The 25671-nt window shown below is 41.4% G+C and overlaps 1 protein-coding gene across 3 annotated transcripts; it reads right to left on the bottom strand.

Moving 5' to 3' along the window:
• Positions 1–5785: 5785 nt before the first annotated feature.
• On the bottom strand, positions 5786–25396 carry TBATA (thymus, brain and testes associated). Of its 3 annotated transcripts, none has more exons than XM_069979178.1 (11): positions 25321–25396; positions 22516–22580; positions 20963–21018; positions 17784–18031; positions 17353–17517; positions 15557–15642; positions 8549–8710; positions 8148–8229; positions 6892–7030; positions 6169–6218; positions 5786–5956 (listed from the first exon to the last, which is right to left on the bottom strand). In XM_069979178.1, exons 3-11 carry the CDS (start codon positions 21007–21009, stop codon positions 5901–5903), a joined length of 1035 nt encoding a protein of 344 aa, XP_069835279.1. In that variant the 5' UTR covers positions 21010–21018; positions 22516–22580; positions 25321–25396; the 3' UTR covers positions 5786–5900. The 3 variants fall into 3 exon arrangements, with proteins under 3 accessions (XP_069835279.1, XP_069835278.1, XP_069835280.1); XM_069979177.1 differs by lacking the exon at positions 25321–25396 and adding an exon at positions 24466–24543; XM_069979179.1 differs by lacking the exons at positions 22516–22580; positions 25321–25396 and adding an exon at positions 24466–24529.
• Between the last annotated feature and the right edge of the window lie 275 nt (positions 25397–25671).

Here is a 25671-nt window from a genome sequence, read left to right as displayed (position 1 = left end):
CATTCATCAGCTGGGGGAGGAAGAGGCAGAGAAAACTACAACTTCCTTTAGCTTCATTCCCTTCATTTCCATTGCTTCTCCTTGCTCCCTGCTGCTCTCCAGTTATGTGAAGTGCTCAGAGGGTGAAGCCACTGCATACTTTTGCAGCTCTCCTTGTGTACACACTCATTATCCTCCAAGTGCATACACCATGTATCCATGTGTCTCTTTCTAAGCGTTTAACAATAGTTTACGCAAAAAATAAGTCTTAATATTAAGTTGCATCAACCAGTTTCAGGACACTGTCTGTGTTTATTACCAGGCACAGTTTTCCTTTCCATAGCATGTGTGAGTTTGCTTTTATAAACCCATGATGTTTTCTTTTTCTTTTTTAGCGTTTTTTTTTTATTCCATTATCTTTTATTTCTGTGATTCAAGAGTCTTTGTTTTAATGGAATGTTTATTTAGTATGTTTTACTTATTTTGTATTGTTATAAGAATATGTAAAATAAATTAAACGTGTTTTTTTTGTTTTGTTTTTTTTACATGTCCCTCTTTCTGTTATGCGACCTATAAGAAAACTACTATGAGGTGGCAATATGTGTTGGCCTCTTTCCCAAGCATCACCATTTGGGCATATAAGAATAATATTTGGGATGCTCTTACCTTTTTATTCACTAAATTTGGCTTTGGTATTTAGTTTTTTGTTGTTTTTTTTAGCTTTTGCTTTTGTCTATTTATTGCATTGCATTAATAGTGGTATTTATTCACTTGCATATTACACTCAATTCTAAAAAGTTTAGACTCTGTGTAAAATGCAAATAAAAATAATTAAGCGATGTGACTTGGTATAAAAACGCATGTTAGGGAGGCAGAGTCTCTCAGAAGCAAAGGGGCACTAGATTTCATGTGATGGGACGTTAAAACCAGGGATTTAGGTTGGCTTCCCACTGCTTTAAATTCTTGAAAAAATACCAATAAAAACGCCATGGCTTTTTTTTTTCCCCAGCAAAAAACGCCAGCTGCCAGATGTTAACTGATGGTCAATGGAAGCTTATTATATGCCTTACACACGTGGTGTTATTTGTAATTTTTTTTTTTTGTTTGGTGTTTTTCTCTCCTCTTTGGAGTTTTTGAGGCTCATTTGCAGTTTTTCCAAAACACAGCATGCTGAGGGTGTAGAGTTTTTATTTTGCGAACTGTGTCATTTTTTCAATTGGATGTTTGAGGTCTACAGGCCCTTAGGCTGTGCTGCGTTTAAAACAGGCATGAATCCGTACTGGAAATCACTGCATGGGCTCAGGAACCTTCCATAAATCATTGTCTATGAAAATAGTTTCCCATGCAATCCACAAATGCAAGTGAAGCTGTATAGTGCAAGGAAGAAGCCATATACCAACACATTCTAAACCTGCCACCATCTTCTCTGGGCCAAAGCTCATTTAAAATGAACTGAGGTAAAATGGAAAACTATCTTGTGGTCAGATAAGTCAATATTAGTGATGAGGGAGTACTAAAATGCTCGGGTGCTCGTTACTCGAAACGAGTATTTCCCGATACTCGAGTGCTCGTTTTGAGTAACGAACCCCAATGAAGTCAATGGGAGACTCAAGCATTTTTGCAGGAGACTCAAGTTCGGTAGAGGGAAGGTCTGTCAACCTCAGAAATTGATGGAAACACAACGGAAATGTACAGGAAACAGCAGGGGCAGCATGTATGCATGCCTCTGAGGCTGCCTTATGGCACCATTATGCCTAATTCTGTGCAACAGCCTGGTTAAAACAGAGGGACAGCAATGCATTCTGGAACTTGTGGTACTGAGTACATCTGCTCAACCAGGAAATACAAAAACACAAAACAGAACAAAAAACCCACAAAACAAATGGATTTTTGGTAGTTTCAAAACTGGGATAGATAGGTAATAAATAATGCTATATGCTTCTGAAGAAGTTTTATTTTTTTCTTGCCTCGATCCAGAGTTGCCCTTTAAGAAAAAATAAGAAAATATTAAATTATGAAAAAATGCAATATATCTATACATGGTGTCTTAGTAAGGGGTGGTGTGACACATCATAGTGCAAATGTTTGGGGGGGGGGGAAATCACACATCCTTCTAAACTATCAAAGTGGTAAAAGTGAACACTATGGGGGACATGTATCATTTGACGTATCTTTGATTTTCGGCGGAAAGTGCCGTTTTGCGAATATTTTATTTGCAAAACGGCCATTTTGCGAATACAATATTTGCAAAACTGCACTTTACGCCGGGTACGCCGGGGGGGCAATGAGCTGGCGTAGGTTTTCGGCTGTGCGCACCGGCGCGCACGGGATTTATGTAGAGGCAGTCCGCATCTACATAAATCTCCGTAGCGCCGGAGCTGCGGGGGCATTTTTAAGTCTGGCGCAGAAAACGCCGGACTTGATAAATGTCCCCCAAACTGTGCATTCAAACAACAACCAATGAAAAGTGAGACAAGTGCAGAACTTTAAACTTTTACAATGTGAACTATGAACTGAAAACTATGAACCCATTAATAGTGACAGCCCATTCCCTAGTTGACTAATGTGACAAGTAACAATTCTAAGTGCTAACTGGTTTAAGTGCTAACAAACAAGCATGAGCACAGCTAGATAGATTTCTCTCTCATACTGTGCAAACTTACAATATGTATATATCCCAACAAATTAAACTGAAGGGTAACCATCATTTCCAAATTTCTGACATGTCACCAAACTTGTTAGGGTCCAAGTGCTGACCCTAACCCTACTTGCTTAAAGGAAGGGGCAGAGGGCCCTCAGCACAGTGCGGCATCTGTTCCTTCCTGATCATCACTTCCCGGATAGACAAACAGAAACAAAAAAGTGACGACCTGACCATCTCTGCCCTATTTTGGCAATTGTTGGGGGTAAGGAGGCTGACATGTCAATATGAAAGTTATAGTCACGTCAATCGTTCTATGAAGTGATAGTTACCCTCCCCTTTAAGGCACAAACAGCGTTAACAAACTATTAACTGTGGCGGTGTGTATCCTAAACGTCATTTTTGTCAACTCCATTTCCTCACTCTCCTCCTCACTTTGAGTTACATCCATGACAACAACCTCACTGACAACCGGGTCTCATCGTCATCATCAGACACCTCTTCCAACCCCGCTTGCAAGTCCCCACTCTCATCACCCACCCAGCGTGAGCTGCATAGTTTGGGCATCAGGACAGATCGACTGCTCCGGTTGCTCTGACTCAGGGAAGGTTCCAGAAAAGAGTTCCTGGGAGCATAGTCATGGATCTGAATCCCTTCTTTCCCTGGAGGGGCCAGGCTGTGGGGAAGGAGGCTGAGCTAATGGAGCAAGGGTTCCACTCCCTTGGGTAGTGTGGGTGGACTGCGTGGAAGACTGGGTGGTGGATAAGTTACTGGACACATTATCCGCTATCCACGTGATCACCTGTTCACACTGCTGTGGTTTCAATATCGGTCTATCTTGAGACCCCGTAAGTTGGGCAAAGATGCTAGGGAGTGGACATCTGCGATGTGCCACTGCTACCTCCTCAACAGGTGCTGCTGTGTCACCCTGCCCTGAACCACGGCCTCCTGGGGTTCACCATTTTATGGACACTGCACAGTATGGAACTTAGATAGTCCTTGCGTATGAAATACAGAAATCAGGAAAAATACTTGTGCTCCCACAAGTTTTGGGGGGGCTGTACAGTACAATCTGGTAGTGGCTGGACCTAGATACATGCTGCGATACCCCCTTACAATGAGCAGTGAAGTTTTATAAAGGAGTACTACAAATCCCAGCAATACAGTGTAGTACCCACTAGTTTAGGGGGGGGGGGGGCTGTATGGTACTGTCTGGTAGTGGCTGGACCAAGATACATGCTGTGATACCCCCTTACAATAAGCAGTGAAGTTTTATAAAGGTGTATTACAAATCCCAGCAATACAGTGTAGTACCCACAAGTTTAGGGGGGGCTGTACGATACAATCTGGTAGTGGCTGGACCTAGATACACGCTGTGATACCCCCATCCAATGAGCAGTGAAGTTCTATGCAGGTGTACTACAAATCCCAGTATTCCAATGTAGTACAGCAGGACCAACAGCCCCAAAATCAAAAAGGAGTACACTGAGCACTTCTTAGGGGTCTGTATGCAACATCTAATGTTCCCTTTCTGCCAGCAGCCGGTCACCACAGTGTGCTGGTTAAATCGTGGTAGCAGCACTGCAAGTCCCAGCCAGCAGTCTGTAGTAATTCTATTAAACAACAATTTGAAGCCCTGAAAAGGGCTGTTTGTTTGTATTGCTAGTATTCGCTGCCTACTGGATCGCTAAATCCTATACTGACACTCTCCCTGAGAAGCAGCAGCTCTGTCCCTAATCTCTCACAGCATGCGTCTGAAGCAAGTACTGCCGGCTGCGCTTTTTATATGGCAGGTTCATCTGATCTGGCCAACCAATCGCTGCTATCGACATGTATGGGTCCCACGTGATCGCAAGATGTACCAAAGAGTCTCCTGCATGTTTATTTGCTGAGAAATAGCGCCCAAACTTACAGGAAACGGATGATGATATTTTCTCGAGTACCACGAGATGCTCCTCCGAGTAACGAGTACCATTGAGTACCCTAATACTCAATCGAGTACCAAGCTCGGACGAGCATGCTCGCTCATCACTAGTCAATATATAAAACTGTTTATGGAAACCATGGGTGCTGTGTTCTATGAACTCACCAGGGGGAATCAGAAGTCTCAGAAGGGAGGAGGAGGAGACAAAGAGAAAGGCTCACACACAATTTTTTGTGTTTTCAGCAAAAAGCAGCCGCTGAGAACTGTGGGAGGGAGACTGAATAGATAATAACAGGTATGGAAGGAATTGTTAGTCTTACCATGGGCAGCAAAATATAAAAAGTCATGTTTGCATGGAATACCCTTTTAAGGACTGCCCACAGAGCTGTCTGTGTGGCTTACTTCCTCTCTTCCTATTTAGACTCATGAATACTCAGATGAGCCCGAGCGTTCATATGTGTGGGGGGAATGGGAAAGCTAGCTGTCAGCCAACAGATGTTGAATGTGTATGGCCACCTATAATCACAAATTAACCCTTAGGGAACTCATTAACCCCTTAGCGTCCCATGACGTACCTCGTAGGTCATGGTGGCTCAAGGGGAAGTCAGAGAGGGGTCGGCGCTGGTCCCGTTACAGAGTTGTCTAATTAAGCATTTAAATGCAGCTGTCAAACCTGACAGCTGCATTTAAATGCTTTGTACTTTATGTTTTATTCCGCTGCTGATATGTGACCTGGCCCCTTTAACTCCCCGCATCCCTCAGCCCCAGCCCACAGTATGCATTACCTGCTTGGCGCCGCTGCTGTGTGAGGCTCCCAGCTCCCGTCGTTCCCCATCAGCAGTCGGTAGCACTCATTGGCTGATGTGGAGCAAGGGGAGCCGGGAGACATATCCGCAGCGGAAATAAAATTCTGTTGCAGGTATGTGACCCCATAGAGCTTCACTATACCAGGATCTGCAGCGGATTTCGCTGCAAACTCGCATCGTGAAATTTGTTTTGAATCCGGTACGTGTGAAGCTACCCTAAGGCTATTGTTCTGGTTCCTATATATTTATAAAATACAAACTACAGGAGTAAACCAACAAAAAAAAAGGATGAGAAGAAAAGAGCAAAAAAATGTCTAGTGTGCATTTTATATTAATTACATCTGATATATAATCCAGACAAATGAAGTATCCAAGGAGGCATGAAAACAACAAATTTTATGTTTAAGTCATGACAATGTTTTATTGCATCTTAAAGAAGCCAAAATCAAAAATCATCAGAATAGACGTTGTTTCTCCCAAGAAAAATGTATTTAGGAGAAGATTTTCCCAGTAGTTATTCATTGAGTTGTTTTGCAGGGCCAGGCTTGCCTTAGTTCTCATCATCTGCTGCATGTATCTGAAGAACCTCTGCAGTACCAATGCACTCTGGAAAAGAGAAAGTGTGTGGTCAGAGATATTCTGTCCTCTAGGACCCCGTCCAGATTCAAAGTGGCTTTTCACATTTTTGCCTGATACACTACCACGAGTCAATCTAAAGAGATAGGACATTTTATCACTGGTTAATGGTGGAAAACTCATTAAAACCTAGTAGCTCACACCATAATAATGAAAATCAATGATGAATTTGGGTTAGTTACCTGGCTTATCTTCCTCAGGAATAGGCTCTGGTTTCTGCTTATGACTGGACCTATAACACATAAAAGAGTCGTTGAATTCATTGGCACTAATCCAATGTGACTACATTTTGGGTAAAGTAGTTTTTTACATGCAAAATAAATTCATGGCACTAGTTTTTATTATTTTTATAGCTACATCATAGCGATGCACATACTGATAAGATTGGATCACTGGACCCTGGGATAGGATTAGCTTAGGGAAGTGTATTCTATCAGTCCCTCCAGAAGGAAGCATGAATTCTTTCAGCAGTCACTTGTCACACAGCAAAAATCTGTTACTATATAGCATGCATTGTTCCCTCACCAGTGGGTACCTACATCCTTAGAAGTAATTTGGACATGGTCTAATTGGCAAATTTTTTTTTCTTGTTTTAAGTTAAAAAATGTGGCCTTGCTCAGTGGCACCATAGGCAACCGCCAACTATGCCCAACCCTTATTTCAGATCTATAGTTGTTTCTTATACTTTTGCTGCACTAAATTGGCAGGCTACTTCAGAAACCATCACCTACAGAGTATGCCTGGCCACTTATAAGCAGTGCCTAAATTGTACCAGCAGTGACAAGAACAGCTTTCTAGGATGACATTTTAATATATCATGTATGAAGCCTGTAAAGCTGGATTAGATCAGGCTGTAAATAGATCCAATGAGTAAATAGTAGAATCAGACATGGTAAATCACGTACTTGTTTATGTGTTTCATCTGTAGGTACTCATCCTTTGACAAAAGAGCTGCGTTGTTCTGGGAGTGGAGTCTTTCCCCCATGGATTCATGTTGCATATTGGCAGTAGCTGTCTGGATCATGTTCATGACAAGGTCTTTTTCTGCAATTAGAAGCTTATCAAACCACTAGTCAAGTAACTTTACTCCCTGATATGTATGTGTCTACATGTAACATTAAATAGGGTTGTCCTGGCTCTAGAAAAAGCACCTCTTCTGAGTGTAGATTTACAGCTCAGTTCCATTGACGTAAATGAAGCTGAACTGTAATACCACACACAACCTGAGGAAAGATGTGGTGCTGTTTATTCAAGTAAGTAGTTCTGTTTTTTTTCTATTCCTGGATAACACCATTAACTAAAGATTTTTTTTGTTTGTTTTACATCAGAAGTTGCGTTGTCTTGGCTTTAGAGTAGGGATGGTCCGAACCGAGTTCGGTTCGGGTTCGTACGAACCCGAACTCTCGGTAATGATTCCCGCTGTCTGCCCGCTCCATGCAGCGGGCGGATGCAGCAGGAGGACCGCCTGGAAAACTGGGATACAGCCATAGCCATAGGCTGTATCCCAGTTTTCCAGGCGGTCCTCCCGCTGTATCCACCCACTCCACGGAGCGGGCAGACAGCGGGAATCTGATGCCGAGCGTTCGGGTTCATACGAACCCGAACCTCGGAGGGTTTGGACCATCCCTACTTTAGAGCACATTTTGAACTCTAGAGATCTCTGCATTTAGTACAGAGAGAAAGGAAAGATGTTTAATAAAGTATAGATAACTCTACTACATGCACCACAATGGCCATAAGAGTATGACAATTGTGGGGCTGCTGTAATGTGCTTTTCAGCACTCCAAGGCAAACTGTCCCCATTACTTAATGTTACTAATTGTTTCAGTATAATCAAGGATACAAATTTGCAAGGCTGGCCCATTTAAGAGTATGGGTACTCCGAGAAACATCTGTGTAGTTCTAACCACCCAGGGGTCACCCAGCTAATCTAATATAGAAGTTTGCATTGATGAAACCTCAAGTGGTAATCGGCCATAGTGGTCAGTGGTCCACTCATCGTTAACATAATGATAATGGGTTTCTCACAGTTCCCAGGCCAGAAAGCCACAATAAACTCAGGTTCTGATCTCAAATAACAGATTGTAGGTTTTTGCTGCTGGACACAATGAAATACATGACGTGGCATAGCCTGTCTGCTACCATTTCTGAATATTCTCACCTCTCTGGCCAGCTGACAAAAGCCACTGCTGGATGGCAGACAGAGAATCAGTTTGCAGAATCTGGCAAAGCAACTCCAGTATCTATTAACAGAAGAAAGAGATGTGTTACAATTCCAGGTCAGTGCGACCTGTTTGGCCTTCAAAATACTGATGACTGATTCACTTTGACTTGGATACGTTAGGTCTCCTTGTGTAGAAAGTTCAGGTGAACATAAGATTTAGTGACAAATATACCTGGGGTCATGCCAAGACACAAAAACTTTAGGCCAATTACATTATCCATTAAGATGAAGACATCTAAAATCAATAGACCTCCACTATCTGTACAGATAGTACAATGCTGACATATCAAGAGATGACATTTCTATATCTTGGTATGTCATATTTCATAGAATTTTACCAGAAGTTCTTGATCTTGGAAATTAGAGCTTGTATTCCTGGCCCTGGAGTTACTTGTCCGATTTGCTTTTCGGGACGCCTGGCGGGTCATAGCTCTTGCAGATGCTGGTATAATTCGTCCAGTTTCTGCAGAATACTGTGTGGATCTTCGTGGCTCTTCAGCCTAAGGAATATATTATAATTGTCACATTGAAACTTTGCATGGAAAGGAGAAGTCCGAGAGGGAACTAAAAAATCATTATGGGGAGGGGTGGGGGGATAATAAAAAACACACAATGCTTACTGTTCCCGGCAACCCATGCTACGTCGCATCACAGAGTTCCTGGACTCTGACTGCTGTCATTTTCTCCCCAGTTCCAGGCACGTCATGACCTGGGATCAACGTCACAAACTGGTGGCATTTCGCCCGCTCAGCCAATCAGTGACTACAGCGGTGTCCTGCCCCAGTCACTGACTGGCTGAGCGGGGCATCCGGCAACAAGGTTGTGACGTAGCTGGCTGGAGTTCAGAAGACAGCCGGTGGCGTATAGGAGCGGGATGCAGTTTGGCTGGGTGCCAGGACTGGTGACTAGAAATTGTTTTTAATTTTTCCCCCAACCCCTGCCCTTAATGATTTTTTAGTCCCCTACCAGACTTCTTTACCATGTAATTTCAAAGTACCCATGACACTGTATATTGATGAAATGCAGTATAGAATTAATAATACTCATCCTTCTATGACTGCACTGCCTAGTACATCCTCTACTTTGTAAACCTATTTTCTTGGTAGAACAAGACCTTGTGCTGCCCAGCTGCAATTTCTATATCTGCCAGAAATATAGGAGCATCACAATCCATACTGCTTATGTGGAATCATAGGTCAGTTTCTCTTTGCTTCTTTATATGCAAGTAATCCTACAGTGGATAATTTTTCTGCCCTCGCCAACATTTGGAAATACACTAATACAATGAAAAAACAACAGTAAAATGTAACATACTGTAAACAGGCTCCTTATGCGATCTGGGATTTCTAGCTATTGCAACAGCTGCATTCAAGCCCTGTTTACCAGCTGTGACTTGAGCTGTCTGAGTCGTATTTTGCTGTGGTAGCTGTATTGTTAATTGGGTTTTTTATTGAGTTGCCATTTCACTGCCAACTCAATTTTTTTTGTCTAAACCCATTATTTTCTCTATAATAAGAGAGTAGTGGAGGCCATACCATCACAGAAGTTGTTATACAGGAGAACACTTTTACAACTGAATTTCATACACTAAGGGTACGTTCACACTGAGTAATACAGGTGGAAATTATGAGCGGAATCCACTCGGAATCCTACCTTAGTGTCTGTTGCACACCTCTGCTCTCTGATGCACTCTGATCAAAGAAGCAGGTAGGATTTGCACCTTTTTTGCTCAGTGTGAACGTACCCCAAGGCCTGCTTTGCCCCCTCATTCTGAGTAGGCTCCACAAGCAGCTCACAAGGTCACTCACCGCTCACACATTTTCTAATTCGAGCTTTTCTAAGGCCCTTCCCATCAGCATGCTGGCACAATGGTAAGTACAGGGACCCACCTCACTAGGGGGCCCGGTGACTCACTACTGCAATACACTGGGCCCCCTCAGCTGTCATCCTTTGCGGCACCTCGTGGCCCAGCGATTCTCCTGGGTGCTGCAAATGCCCCTTTAACTGCAAGTACTTGCGGGGGCAATCAAAAGGCTGCTATTTCTAGTTATGCCCTTGGGTAAGTACTACAATGCTCACCATGTTAGCATTGAGCTGCTATACTGGCAAGCAGTATAGAACATTTTCCCATAAGTTGACTCAGACCAGAGAAGACATCACTTGTGATTCACTTATAGAAGCTGCCCCCTAAGTGTCACTTGATGTAAGCACTTACACCCACTGCCAAAGCCATTATCTGCCTCTATATAGGTCAGAGTATGGGGAAAATATTGGTCTGTGATATAACTATGCCATTTAAACATGCTTAGCCGTTCCTGTTAGTCATCTTGTTTGTAAACAGGTTGCTACATTATGCATATCTATGCTAAATCGCCTTGTATTATGGGGGCGGGGGGGGGGGGTCTAGCTATAGCCTCTTATGGGTTATAAGGTAGGGTTTATCTTATGTGTTTAAGTTATCTACCTATAGTTGCTTGTCTGCAGTCAGCTATTGTCTCTGGTATGACCTGTCTGGTTTCACTGGTTTAAGAATGAATAACTTGTGCTATTGCCACCTTGTGGCTAGTTTTATGTCATTGGACCTTTTCTGCTCCCTGGACAACCTCAGAGTAGGTCAGACTCTTCCGAGACTATGTTGACTAGGTGACTATGCTTGTGCGTGTAGCAAGGTGCTTGGTATATGTTATCATTTATTTCTTATTTATTAGCACATGCACTTTAAAGGGGTTATCCAGCGCTACAAAAACATGGCCACTTTCCCCCTACTGTTGTCTTCAGTTTGGGTGGGGTTTTGAAACTCATTTCTATTGAAGTAAATGGAGCTTAATTGTAAACCGCACCTGAACTGGAGACAACAGTAGGGGGAAAAGTGGCCATGTTTTTGTAGCGCTGGATAACCCCTTTAAAGTGACTACATATACTACTGCAGCTCTGTAATCAAATGTGAACTCCCACATGGACCATAGGCTACATTTCTTATAGTGCTGGAAAATTCACATTTTTGGATTAATTTACATTTAACTCACAATTATCTTTTAAGCGGCTTAAACCATGCATTTATAATAATAGTCATGTTTCTGTTATTACTATGCACTAGCACTTTAACTAATCATGGTTAAATAGTTATGTGATTGTATCTCATTGGCATGTATATGTGAATTCTATTTAATCATCTCTACAGCACTATAATTTTGTATATATATACATACGTAGCACCATTTGTCCCACATTAGCTGGTACCCCTGGGTTGTTTATAATGGGTGTTTTAATTTGTAATTGGATAATGAATTAATAAAGAATTAATTTTGTAATATACTATGTGTATTACTTTCTTTGGGTAGTGAAATTTGTCGGTGTTTAGTAACTAAGCTTGTTCGGGCCATTCAGTCAGAGGCTTTTTAAATGGATGCAACCCTCTAAGCTGTTATTTAAATGTAAGTGGATGCAACTTGTGCAGACAGTCTGATCAGAGGACCAGAGAACTGCCTGGAGAAAGAAGAGAAAAACACCTTTAATGCAATTGATGATGCCTTCTTAGCTTTTATGTGTTTTATAGTGAAAGCAACCTGTTTAGGCAGTCAGAGGACCAGGAAACTGCCTAGGGGAAAAATAGAAACACCACTAGTAATGGACCAAGGACTTTCAAAGCAGGTGATACCTTCTAAGCTCTTATAGTTATTAGAGTGGTTGGATAGAAACACAACCTTTACTGGACCAAAGGTCTTCCAAATGCGTTCTCCCTTTCAGCAATTATGTTAGTTAAATTAGTTGCATGTTGTTGAGGTAACCTGGTCAGAGGAACATGAACATGCCTCCAGAGAAAACAGAAACACCATTATGTCTATGTCTATTTAAAAGAGTGGCTGAGGATGTTTCTGGTAAAAAAAAAAAAAAGTAGACTGCACTGAAAGGTGGCATTAGCTTTAACCCAGCCTGCTGAGAAAGTGTTCATTCAACAGAGATAAGGCCTTCTCAGTCAGTTACCAATGAGGTTAATTATAAGTCCTCAGTGGAAGAGCATAGTAAAAAGCTTAATATTTTTTTAAAAACTCAGTTTCTCCTGACTAGATGACCAAGATACCGCTCATTGAGAGAAAAGAAACTTTCAAAGGGAAAGGACCCATTCCATTGACTTTGACTAAAAAAAAAAAATCCATTGGATCCATATTTCCTCATTCAAGTAGATTACCTATATTCTACTATAGTCAATCTTACAACTCTCTCCACAGTAACAGTTCATATATTTCATATGCTAGGCATGGTCAAAGTTAAATATGTTCTGTAAACTGTTGATTTCCTTCATGGAAGAGACTTTATATGCAAAGGAGATGCATTTTTTCAATAGTTTCCTATTACCAATGAGAATATTGGGGTAAATGTAATATTGTTTGACGTCTTTCTTTGCCTTAAATAAAAAGCTTTTAATATTATTTGTTAGTCAGGATAAGACTTTGTGAGAGATCTACATAAGAGGCCTATTACACAAAGCGATTATCTACCAAATTAGGCAGATATTGCACATGTACTAGAGACATTGATCAGCGAAGGAGCCGATCACACATCTCCCCATGTAATAGGAGGTGCGCGACCGGCAAGGCCTGCACAATTCTCAAGCTGTGTAATAGGCTCATTAAAAGTAGAAGTCCGGCCAAAATAAATTTTTGATATGTTGTAACTTATGAAAAGTTATACAAATTTCTAATGTACATTAATTATGGGAAATGCACATATAGGGCTATTTCCCTTAATTTAGTAGATCAGGAAGTGTTAGAATTCTCTCAGATCCAGTGACGTCACAACGAAAGGTGTAATTCCTATGGAGTGTCCAGCAGGGGGCGCTCTCTATATAGAAGTCTATGGGACTTTATTGTTTCTATGGATTTCTATGTAATGTAATGTAGTGTAGTGTACAGTGCTTTATTGAATGAATACATCTATGGAATACTTTGGGGAGCAAGTGTCCCTGCTCCCCAAAGTATTGCATAAATGTATTCATTCAATACATTAGGATATCACAGTAAGCCCACCGATCCGCCGCATGCCGATCCGCCGCATGCCGATCCGCCGCATTCCCGCCGCACTCCTGTCGATCCGTCGCATATACACTGAACTACAGCTCCCATCATCTGCTTATAGTATGAACAGGTGATGGGAGCTGTAGCTGGGTAATGGATATCACTTGCCTGCGATGCCACTACTTATGCCGCCGGGTGCAGGGGAAGCCGCTCAGTACACAGGAGCGCTCCCCCCTCCTCCTCCTTCCGGGAACCTTCTCCCTATACCACTGTTGACTCCCCGCCTGGCAGCCGCTCTCCGCTCTCATATACCGGCTCCCGATGCATCCTGGTGTCCGCACTGATGCATCGGGAGCCGGTATATGAGAGCGGAGAGCGGCAGCCAGGCGGGGAGTCAGCAGTGGTATAGGGAGAAGGTTCCCGGAAGGAGGAGGAGGGGGGAGCGCTCCTGTGTACTGAGCAGCTCCCCCCTGCACCCGGCGGCATAAGCAGTGGCATCGCAGGCAAGTGATATCCATTACCCAGCTACAGCTCCCATCACCTGTTCATACTATAAGCAGATGATGGGAGCTGTAGTTCAGTGTATATGCGGCGGATCGGTGGGAATGCGGCGGATCGGCGGGCTTACTGTGATATCCAAATGTATTGAATGAATACATTTATGCAATACTTTGGGGAGCAAGGACACTTGCTCCCCAAAGTATTCCATAGATGTATTCATTCAATAAAGCACTGTACACTACATTACATTACATAGAAATCCATAGAAACAATAAAGTCGCATAGACTTCAATATAGAGAGCGCCCCCTGCTGGACACTCCATAGGAATGACACCTTTCGTCGTGACGTCACTGGATCTGAGAGAATTCTAACACTTCCTGATCTACTAAATTAAGGGAAATAGCCCTATATGTGCATTTCCCATAATTAATGTACATTAGAAATTTTTATAACTTTTCATAAGTAACAACATATCAAAAATTTATTTTGGCCGGACTTCTCCTTTAAGTGGGCACCAATCTAGCAGATTGGCACTCACTTACAGTGAGGGGTAAAGTTGTGTAATACAGCCCTAAGAGACTGCCTTGGCAGTCAATTATGACTATCAGCTCGACATTGCATGTGCAATATTGTTGTTGTTTTTTTGCATTCCCTATACACTATCAAAATATTAGGTGATGGGAATACCCCTTTAAGGGAAGTTTGGCTTTTAATGTAAATTTGTCTTTCCTTAGTTCTGTCAGCAGCACAAAGCTTCCTTTCTGTAATTTTCTTAGTCTGCTATTAAAGATTAAAAAATACAAAGGTGTGGGGAACCTTATACAGTGTTTGGCTGTCCATCTGTCCTATCAACTTACAAAGGATTTCGTCATATGTTGCAATCCAAACTTCTTAAAGGCTATGTTCACACGTCAAACATAGAGAAAAAGCGGCCAATTTTCATATTTAAAACAACGCCCATTTCTGCCACGATTTAACTGACTGCAATGGCAATGCATTAAAGTCAATGGGAAGATGGACGTCCAATGTACACAATGCATTGAATAACGGACGTTTTTACAGCGTACGTCAAACTAATGAACATAATCATTATTTTCGGACGTCTTTTGCAAACAGCGGACTTTTTTTTTTTTTTATAAAGGCCCTATTCCACGGGCCGACTGACAGGAGCAAACGAGCGCTATTAGTGCTCATTTGCTCCTCATTCCCCGTGAGTCTGGGGGGGGGGCGCGGGGAGCTGCGGGGGGGCTGCCTAGGTGATCGCTGATCGTCCGGGCAGCCCATAGGATACAGCAGCGTCTGCTGCCGACGCTCCTATTCCAAGGAGCGACGGCAGCAGATCGTTGCTGCATCAGTCGTTTGTTTTTCAACATGTTAAAAAACAAACGACTGCAACTATCAGCTGACATAAACGATGTCGGCTGATCGTTGCTGTCAATTCCATGGGATGATTATCGGCCGTAATGGCCGAATACGGCCGATAATCGTTCCGTGGAATAGGGCCTTTAGTTGTTCACACTGTTGTTGTCACTGTTCTTTCTCAGTTTTTACTATTAAATTCAATGGACTTTTCAATTAAGCTGTACCCAAAGGGCAATTAGTAACTCCAAACTAGAATAATGTACCAACACCAGTCATTGCACTAAGGGGAGGCCAGACAGCTAACTAACGTCCGTCATTTTAAACGGAGCTGAAAAAACGTTGTGTGAACATAGCATTATACCACCATCACTCTTGAATCCTCTCCTGGCTTGCCTCAAAAAACTGGATGAAAAACTTCATATCTGATTCTATATGTGCATGCCAAAAGTGTTCCATTGCCGTTTTACCTCCTGTTTTTCTGGTTGTTTGTCTGTTGTGGAGACTTTTGATGCAAGTTCCCTCAGCTCTTCGCGCCATGCTTCAGACATGGAACCTGCATATCAAGAGATTATAGTTATAAGATATATTTAAAGATTAAAGTTATAGTTAATAGGTTTCCAGCTGTGATTGTGTTTCATTGGATACTTTTGAACAATAAACAATAGAGAGAATGAAAAGCTTTGTCCTCCCAAGTTTCCAATATCCAATTTCCATTTTCATATGACATTTTCTAACCATGTTTTTAAGCCAATGAAAAAATTTATCGAGACCAGAGACAAGAGAAGAATGGTATCATGTCGTGAAATACACACAGCTATAGGATGCATTGAGTGAACAAAATTTTTGAAAAGCCCCTTCCTTTATATTATAAAACAGTGTCTAATGGTTTTGTTAAACCAAAATTCAGTTTGGATTCTAAGCTTGACTAAATACAGAGCAGGGGATAGAATGGTTAAGCTAATACTAGTTATGCTTTAGAAACTTTATTGCACTTTTAATTTACATTGGTTGATAATGGGGTGGAGCTTATTGACTGTGGTTAAAGGGAGTGGGGCTTAAGGCCCTATTCCACGTAACAATTATGGGCCATATTTGGCTGATATTGGCTGTTACGGCCAATAATCGTCCCGTCGAATAGGAGGCAACGATCAGCCAACATCGTTCATGTCGGCTGATCGTTGAAGTCATTTGTCTTTCAACATGTTTTAAGACAAACGACTTATATAGCAGTGATCTGCAGCTGACGCTCCGTGGAATAGAAGTGGGGGCAGCAGACCACCGCTATATCCTATGGGCTGCCCAGACGATCAGCGATCACCAGGCCCCCCCCTCCCCACCGCAGCTTCCCCCAGCCCTCCCTGGATTTACCTGCTCACTGCTGCCGCGTGGAATAGCGACAGCAGCAAGCAGGGAACGAGGAGCAAATGAGCGCTGAGAGCTCCTCACTGTCGGCCCATGTAATAGGGCCATTAGATAAGCCAAAAAGGTGACACACTTTAGCACACATTTTTGGCATAAAACTAGTAATAGATGGTGCAAAGTTAGACTAGACAATTTAATGGTGAACTAGATCATCAAACCGCCATACTCCATATGCTGTTTCTGTACTGAAACCTTAAGATTTTAACTGATTCAAAGCTCCCGGGATCATAATATATAATAATGTTGGGTGTTCCGAGATCTGGTCCGCAGTATACAATCTGTGCATGGACCATATATTGCAGACGTGTATATGGCCAATCCACAGTTTTTATTTTTCTCATTGGAGGTATGAAGTTATAATATACTCATGTGCATGAGCCTTTTCAATGGCTTGTGCAGAATTGGTGCCCAAAAGATTTTTTTTCCCTGCATACAGGCAGGGCTGATATCTACCCGGTGAACCCGCCCCCTGCTCCTGAGGATGGGGGGGGGGGGGGGCTACTCAGCCTCCGGGTCCTGAGCCCAAATAGCGTTTACAGTTAATTGCCAGCTATTCTTGAGTTTTCCCCCCCTGCTTTTAACCTTTACAGAAGGTGCCCAGTTTTTGCCGCTGTGTTACTTGCACCAAAAAAGGTCTCTGCTCCCAAGGGCCTGCTAAATCCTGGAGCCAACCCTGCATGTAAAACCTCCTGTTTGTTAAGAAGGCTACTCACTTTATAACTTTTCCCCCAGTAAACAAAAATGGATCACTGTTGTGTACTTTACAAATGTTAACTGTTATTTCAAATAAATCATTACAATTATACAGTAAAAATGTACAATATTTCTTATAATACCGTACCTGCTCCAAGAAATGGATTTATGTTACCATGTGGATCTCCTACAGGCAAACTGGGTACACCCAGGAGATTTGTTGAAATTTTGCTTTTTATCATGGGATGAGGGAAGAGGGGAGATGTCACATTCCACTCATCGTTGACAATACATATAGGGATTCCATTAAGTCCTGTTGTTAAAAAACACACCGAAATCTAGTAAAAATATGCACCAGTCATGCTGTTGTACATTTTTTGCTAGAGGGAAGCAGTAGGTAAATATATGCTTTTGTTGTGGTAACACTAACTACTAGAAAATAGTCAGACCATTGTAATAAGGAAGCCGATGTCTCATCATTAGCTCGAGCAGCATGAAAACTTGCAGCATGAAAAAATGTTTCCCCTAAAACTGCATTTTTATTTTATATGCTACAATTTTATGTCCACCAGAACATACCTTGAATATGTGTAACCCGATGAGGGTGAGGATTGTGTCTGGAAAAGAATGAATGGTGACTAAAGGTACCAAACCGAGAGTTGCTTTTAGTTGGAGGTCTCATGGCTTCATCACTGAAACGTAGTGGGGTGTTCTGAGCAAGGTTTTCCAATTTTTCAGCCAAATCAGTAACCTCTTGACTTTTAAATGTACTAGACACAGGATTCTTCAAATGTTCCATCTTTTCTTTTGCAGTAATGCGTTTGTTGCTATAATGTAATAAAACAATAGCTATTAATACTTACACAAGGCAGTACTGTGCGTATCAGCATTCAGTTCACCAAGCAGGGATACTATGCTCCATGTATGCTATGGAAATATACATCTATATCTCAATTAATGCATAAATATATTACAGCCCATGAGTGCATTGCCTGGGCATTGTGGGCAGACATGTTTATGTACTCATCTGTAGAGGTGAATGCAAATATTCCAATCTGTAATAATTTGTTGTCACAATAAATAGAAATATTAAAGCTGAAACAGTAGTAGATGCTTAGAATAAACTTCAGGCAGATGTGGTAGGCAAATCCACAGTAACAGAATGGAGCAGAGTGTTAAAGTGGCCATTGGCGGTGCTGAACTCTCCTGGGTGTGGGGAGGACTGGCGGCAGGTACTGAAGGTGTATGACCGTCTTTAAAGCCCTCAATGTTATCTCCCTTGTCCAGCTCCAAGACGTAGAAGTTGGACTTCTCCAGATTGCTCCACAAGTATGGTCCTAGTGTGGGTAGCAGTTGGTCCTCAAGCACCAGAGAGCAGGCTGAGTAGGGGTAGTCAGCAAGCCAGGTAATTATTGAGGGAGTCATTGCAGTACCAGGGATGAGATGGCTGAGGTAAATGGTACAAGGATCAGACAGACAAGAGTAAACCAAGGAACACACATGGGTAAGAAAACAGGAAATCATCAGATTTACAGAACATTGCTTGTTGGGAATGCAATGATCCAACAACGCTCAGGCAAGAAGGAATGAGTGGAATGACCTTAAATAGATGCAAGTGGATCTGGATTGGCAGAAGGCAGGCAAAGCCTAGTGGACAGAGGTGGCATTTCAGAAGAGGATGTATCTGTCCCTAATCACTAAAAACAAGTATAGACAATACATTCTCTTTAAAGGGAATCTGTCAGCAGTAATTCATGTTCCAAACTACTGACACTATAGAATAGAAGCATTTTTACATTCTGGAAGCACAGACAGATGTATGAAAGGTACCTCTCTTGGACTAAGAGCTGTCAAACAGTGTCAGTAGTTTGTAACGTAAACTGCAGCTGACAGATGCCCTGTAAGTACATAATATAGGACAAAAACAAGTACAATAACCAAATACAGAGGGGCTAGAATTTACTAGTAAACACTAATCTTACTTCAAATGGGATTTTATATGAAAAAAATAGCTAAAACTAGAGTTGGCCTAAAGAATGAAGTTTATGTCATATTGTTGTACCTTGTCTTTGTGTTGATTAATGTATAGGCAAGCTGGAGAGAGCAGCCGATGCAGAAAACATAAGAGATGTTATGTACTGAATTTTATTCCATCATTTAATTGATTATAAAACATGAAATCCAGCAGCAATGCTCTGCAGCAATATTAACCTTTTGCATTATTCATCTGGAATGCTATAGACCCTTGCACATAAATCTATATAGTCATTTTTACGAATGACCTCAGCATCTAATAAACTCAAGTCAATATCCGTTTCTTGGAACAGAACAGTAATAGGGCTGCATGGTAATATTTCAGCAACATTTCAATGAAGGCATAAACATTTAACACCATGTATAATTAAAGGGAAACAGTAAAAGTGATTATGGGTTATATTTGTAGATAAAACTATACAGAACAGACAGTTCCCAAATCAATGTTTAATCATTTTCACAATCATCTCATCAAGTCTAAATAATCTTGTTATAAAAAAAAGTATGGCTGCAGCAAGCATGGTTATGGCAATTGGTTTTCCCTAATGGGACTGCTAACCCACCAATCCCAATGTTGGAAATAACTGTCCTAGCAAAACAGGCCTATGCTGGCTATATACTAGTGATTTTATAGTGTTGTATTTAGACACAGCATTAGGGTTTAGGTCTTTAAAAGAGCACATCTCTATTTTTTTTTTTAAATGTGCCCTATTATCTGTTCCTGGCTTTGGATTCAATAGCTGCAATTAAACCTGAGCATGTGAACACACCTTTAGGGCTGTATACCTGAATCTTTGCCCCAGGTGAAGGAAAGCCTAGCGACACCTCAGATATTGGTCATCTGTAATTACAGATTTAGACCACTTATTTGCATTAGTCACACTTTTTGTAACACAAAAGATTGTGTCAATTTGTGACTGGAGGCAAATCATAAAAATTTTAAAAGGTCATGATGTACACTGACCCAATCAGCTTGCGGTTCATTCCACCGACAGAAGTTTGGGTATCCATGGATATGACTATGAAGTCAGTTCGGTTCTGATCCAATAGGGCTTGTGCACAGAACTTATCTGGCATAATCGTATCCATAGACATCCAAACAGAATGGACTGCACATCAATCAGGTCAGCATACATCATGACAAGTTTGCTTTAAAGAAGCACCTCCTAATTTTTTTTCCAGTTGGCCAGCACCATAGTGTCTAGCTCAGTAACCCACTACCAACATTGCATTTTTTGCCCTGCAGGACACTGTTCCTGTCGGCTGTGGGGCCCACATGAACCCTCTCTAACCAGCTCCATGTTTTTGCTGCTTTGAAGAGACCAGAAATCACTTCTTTGTATGTTTCTATGGGACGCTTGATCTAGCATCCCAGAGAGAAACATGCAGAGCAGTAACATGCAAGCAGCAATAAAATGGAGCTGTCAGAGACACAGGGGCCCAAGAGCTTGTCTGGAACAGTGTCCCTGAGTGCAAAAAATGCTTTCTCGGGAACGACAGTCAGGAGTGGGTGAGTGAGTGAAACACCTTGGTGCTGGTCACCCCCCAAAAAAATCTATATAGTATGTAGCGATGGTGCAAGGTACTGATATATTTACATGAATAGAACAATGCTTCACCTCCACCACCAAGTACAAGACAGTAAAACACTGGAGATCTCTTGACTTTACGTTGTAGAAAAGTTTCACAATTAGAATCTCTGTTTTTTTTTTGTCAGTACTTACTGTGTTTGACGTAAAACAGGCTGAGGATCTTTTGCCTCACCTGGCATTTTATTGTCCTGTGAAATAATAAAAAGCAAAACATTACAAGATTTTAACTGTACCAGCTGTTGGGTATATATTAAATGCGGGTGCCTATGTAGAAACACATTCCTAACGGCAAAACAAGAAAAATCTTAAAGCAAATATGAACTGATTCATATCATGTCTTCCTCTTCAACTTCTTTGTCCTCAGCAACGCCCCCAGGTGGGATTTCTCCTCTAATGCGATGTGTTCCCCCCAAAGGAGGCACCAGGACCAATTTCTACCCTGCGATGGGAAAGGACTCAACGTCAGCTAACTATCAGTACCTGTAGTTTGGAAGGGTTGTGGGTGGTTACAGGTAGCTACAGTAGGTCACAGGTGTACATTGTAATAAATTTGGCAGGTGTTGAGGCTACACCCCTCTCCACAGACAGCTATGCCCTTGGTGAGCACTGTGCAAACCTGGTAGCATTGTACACTCTTTGCCTGATCTGCACCAGGCACTGCCTTGATGAATCTCTGCCATCATGTTCAGCTTCCCCTTACGCTTTCCCATCTGTCTACGAAAGGTAGATTGCAGTGCAACAAAGCTTTCAGCTCTATTCCCAGGTGTCTACTATGGTTCACCTTATGGTGTGCCCTAGGAAACAGCTTCCCTACAAAACTGGTGCCTGCCTAATTTACTTCCCCCTAAAACTATATTTGTGAGGCAATGCAACTCCATAAAAGAGTTTCTGTAAACATTGCATATATTTTAAGTAGAAGTGAAATTTAAGGTAAAATGTGAGATAAAAGCTACACCACTTGATGCTGTTGTTCCAGACGTGTAGCCAAATGTAGTAAACTAAGAACCATATACACCACTTTACTGAGATACCTATGAAGCCAATTGTCTTACGCTTCACAGTGCACCTTTCCAGCTAATTCTGCTTTGTCCTGTGAGCCAAAAGTTACACAAAATATACTCTAAACACACATGAAAAAGTTTGGCAACTGCTGTAGCCTTTTTATGTGTCACAGAAACCAGTTCAGAATAAGTAGGAAATGTTCCTTATTTATCATTGTCAAGCTTACACAATACTTGTAGGAACACAATGAATGTTATTGTGGAAACTGTAGTGTCTATTCTAGGAAGGCATAAAGTAAATGATTTACGCAGAAATCATTGATCATTTCAAATATCTAGTAGTCCACTATTATATAGACTGACACCCCCTTAGGGAAGCCCAGTCTATGCTCCCTTATCAGCAAAATCCCCATAATGCACAGATTCTATTATTACAATTATCAGGACTCCTGGTTTTCATTTACTCTATAAGTGTTGATCTGCAGGGAGTCTGACCCTTGGAACAGCCACTACAGATAGACTATTAGTGTTTGTGGTCATGAAGAATCCAATTTATCTTATGTTAAGAGTGAAGCATATACATACTGGGCACCATGAAGTAAATATACACAATTGCTCTATTGTAGAGTTTTTCTATGTAAAATAAGTGTCAAAATTAGAACATCTATGGGCGGCTTCCTTTACCTGTTATGTGTTGCTATGCAGATGTCCTATCAATGTAGGTGAATGAGGCTTGCTTGTTCACACTCCTGTGAAACACAGAACAATAGCCTGTAAATTAGTATTTTAAAAGACAGGCAAGGTTACCATAGATCCATGCCTGGAGAGCACAACACCAAGTGAGAGTCTCAGAGGATAACAATGCTCACCCTAAACATTCATGACGTACAATGAAAGGCATTAAGTTCTCCCTCCTTACACAATATTCCATTGTCATCCATTTCCCAGTATGATTGATGTACCATGTCTAGTTTTACAGCTCACTGCATGTCGACAAAAATGAGAAAACGTGGACTACTGTTTTAGGTTATTGCATTTAGCTCTTTTCCTCACATAATATACCCTTCAGACATGGAAGATTTATGAAGGCAGTACACATTACAAGACTAGTTTTAGTTGCCTCCTCAGGTTCCAATATTAGCATGCTTCTTATTTCTGATTTTCCTTTAGAAATACAGCTAAGAGCCCTTGACTTTAAGGCCACATCTTGGATTTACAAATATGCCACCTAGATACTGCTCACTGAAATAATACTTATACACCCAAATCTTTTTTTTTCCTCAGTGGTCCTTATACTATGAGCAAAGACCTGTCTCCACTGAGGGTCCTAGTTCGTAGGGTTGCACCATCATAGTCTTTAGAGAGGCTATACTGCCTGCCCTGCCTCGACACAGCTAGTAGGTCCCACCAGTCACCACAGACAGAAACTGCCATCGTCTTCCTTGCTGCTACACCACTACCTTTCAAGGCATCTCAATTCCCAACTCCCTTGGCCGCAAACATGCAATGACCATCTCTTTGACATTACATTGTATGGAGGACTAGAGTGGAGATGGATAGAAAGAGTGACAGAGAAGACATTTAGAAGTTCAAGCAAGAACACTAATTTCACATATGATATCATTCCTGTTTATTTCACCATTAAATTTATAATCTCCTCCCTGTCTTGGTATGGGGAGGGGGGTGATGGGGAGTATATTGCCATCTTATTAAATTGGTTAATATCTTAAGTGCTCAGCTCTTTCTCATCTGTTAGTTTACAAATAAATAAATTCCTGTAATCTGCCTCCAGCCTATACGATCTTCGGGAACTTATGTTTGTCAAGTGTAATTCTTTATTTGTCTTGGGTTCTCTGTAGTGAGGTTGACAAAACAAAGATGTCATTAAAGCAAATAACTTAAGAGTTGTGAATAGCAAGTACAAATACAGTGGCCATATGCCAGGGAAAATATATGGGACAGAGACAATGGACGGCTGAAGTCGGGAGGTTGATAACACAGAGTAAAATTAGTTTTCATTCTAATAAAAAATATATTTTTAAAAGACATATTTATTCACCTATTATAAGATGGAACATGTTAGTTAGGGGCATCTAGAAAATATTAATATTCTGCCCAATATGTAATGCCCCAAACTGAAGATATGAGCCTTGTGCTTGACTTTTACCACCTGATGAAATCCTCATCTAACCAGTAAATCTTCCATTTTAGTTGACTGAGACATAGACTTATGGGCTTGTGGAAGTAACCCATGTTTATATTTGCGGCATTAGTATGGCTGGTATAGGGCACAGACTGGCTGACCTAATATCATCTCTTACATTGACCATTACATTTTGGTGCCAGTGTCAGTTCTATATGTGTTTTTTTTAATCTAATAAATCTATTAATCCTATAAGAACTCTTAAGATTAAGCATAAATCTCCCCTTGTATATTGAAATAATTATGTATCAGACACATTTAAAGTAGCATTTGCAATAATCTGTGAAAATTGTTACAAAAAGTTTTTCTCTTCACCATAATGCAACCCGAGCTTAGTCCTAAGTAAAAGAATTAATGTCTAATGAGCTGTAAATATCCTTCCCCACTAAGCAGCTATTAGCATTGCATTTGATATATGAGAACTCCTGTACCTTCTAGCTGCTGCTGCTGCATGTAGATGCTTCCTCTCTAGCAGGAGCCTGGCCGGACTTGCACAGTCACCTCTATAGAGCTGTGTTTGCATTCATGTCTCTGTCTTATTGAGACTATGTTGCTTAGTTACACTTTTCTTGTCAACAGCAGGACAACCCCCTCCTCCCCACTAAGTGCCAGTGGACATGCGTTTTGACATTGACAAAATTCCTTATTTACCTCCTGTCTGCTTAACACTTCAATATCCTTTCTGAAGCATTTACTGAAGCCTCAACTATAAACCATATGGTCTTGGTCAAGTTAACACCCAAAAAATGTTCAGGATTTACAAATATTAGTACCTCTATTCTAAGCGTACACCATAATTCCAGCTTTTGTTCATTAATATCTCACCTTGAAAATCTTATTTTCCTAGCACCCCACAATGTTTTTGCATTGGGCCCAACTTGGGAAAATGCAGAATTTTACAGGAACTCTTTGTTTAAGGCTAGATCCTAGAGATGAGTGAACCTCGAGCACACTTGGGTTCGTCTCACCCCGAGTGTGCAGCATTTGATTACTGGTACCTGAAGAAGTTAGATGCAGCCCTAGGGAGTCATAGGCTGTATCCATGTAGGCCATAGGCTGTATCCATGTAGGCCATAGGCTTTATACATGTTTTCTAGAAAGCCTTAGGGCTGCATTCAATTTATTTAGCCATACACTCAGGTTTGAACGAACCCAAGCCTGCTCAAGGGTTGCTCATCTTTAGAGGCTCACATCATAGATCCCTAACCTGCTGATAGTTAAAGTTGGATTGAGGTATAAAAAAAGGTTATATATTGCCTGAGTAAAAAATAAAAAAAAGGTGATACCTATGGTCCCTGCAGTTCATTTCAGCTCCTTCTGGTTCCCCAACTGCCTGTAGCTTTGTCCTGCTTTCGGTAGGTCCTTCCTGCTCAGACAATAACTGGCCATAGTAGTGACCTGCCGTGACCTGTGATTGGCTAAATGAGCAGATCAAGCTAACACATCTCATCTTGGAAGCAGAGAGAAAAAAACAAGAGTGGGGGATATAAATGAGTTGAAATGGAAGCTTTAGGGCATTGATATAGAACTAAAGTATAACTTTCTTTATCATTGTTACACTAGCTCCATCACTGTATAAATCTTTTTATACCAGAGTACCCCTTTAATGAAGGCTTTTGGGCATGTAGGCCTTTAAT

The sequence above is a fragment of the Dendropsophus ebraccatus genome, chromosome 8, assembly GCF_027789765.1.
Source record: "Dendropsophus ebraccatus isolate aDenEbr1 chromosome 8, aDenEbr1.pat, whole genome shotgun sequence".
NCBI classification, from domain to species: domain Eukaryota; kingdom Metazoa; phylum Chordata; class Amphibia; order Anura; family Hylidae; genus Dendropsophus; species Dendropsophus ebraccatus.
Note: the sequence above shows the minus strand (reverse complement) of the source record. Positions and strands in the feature narration are given on the sequence as shown.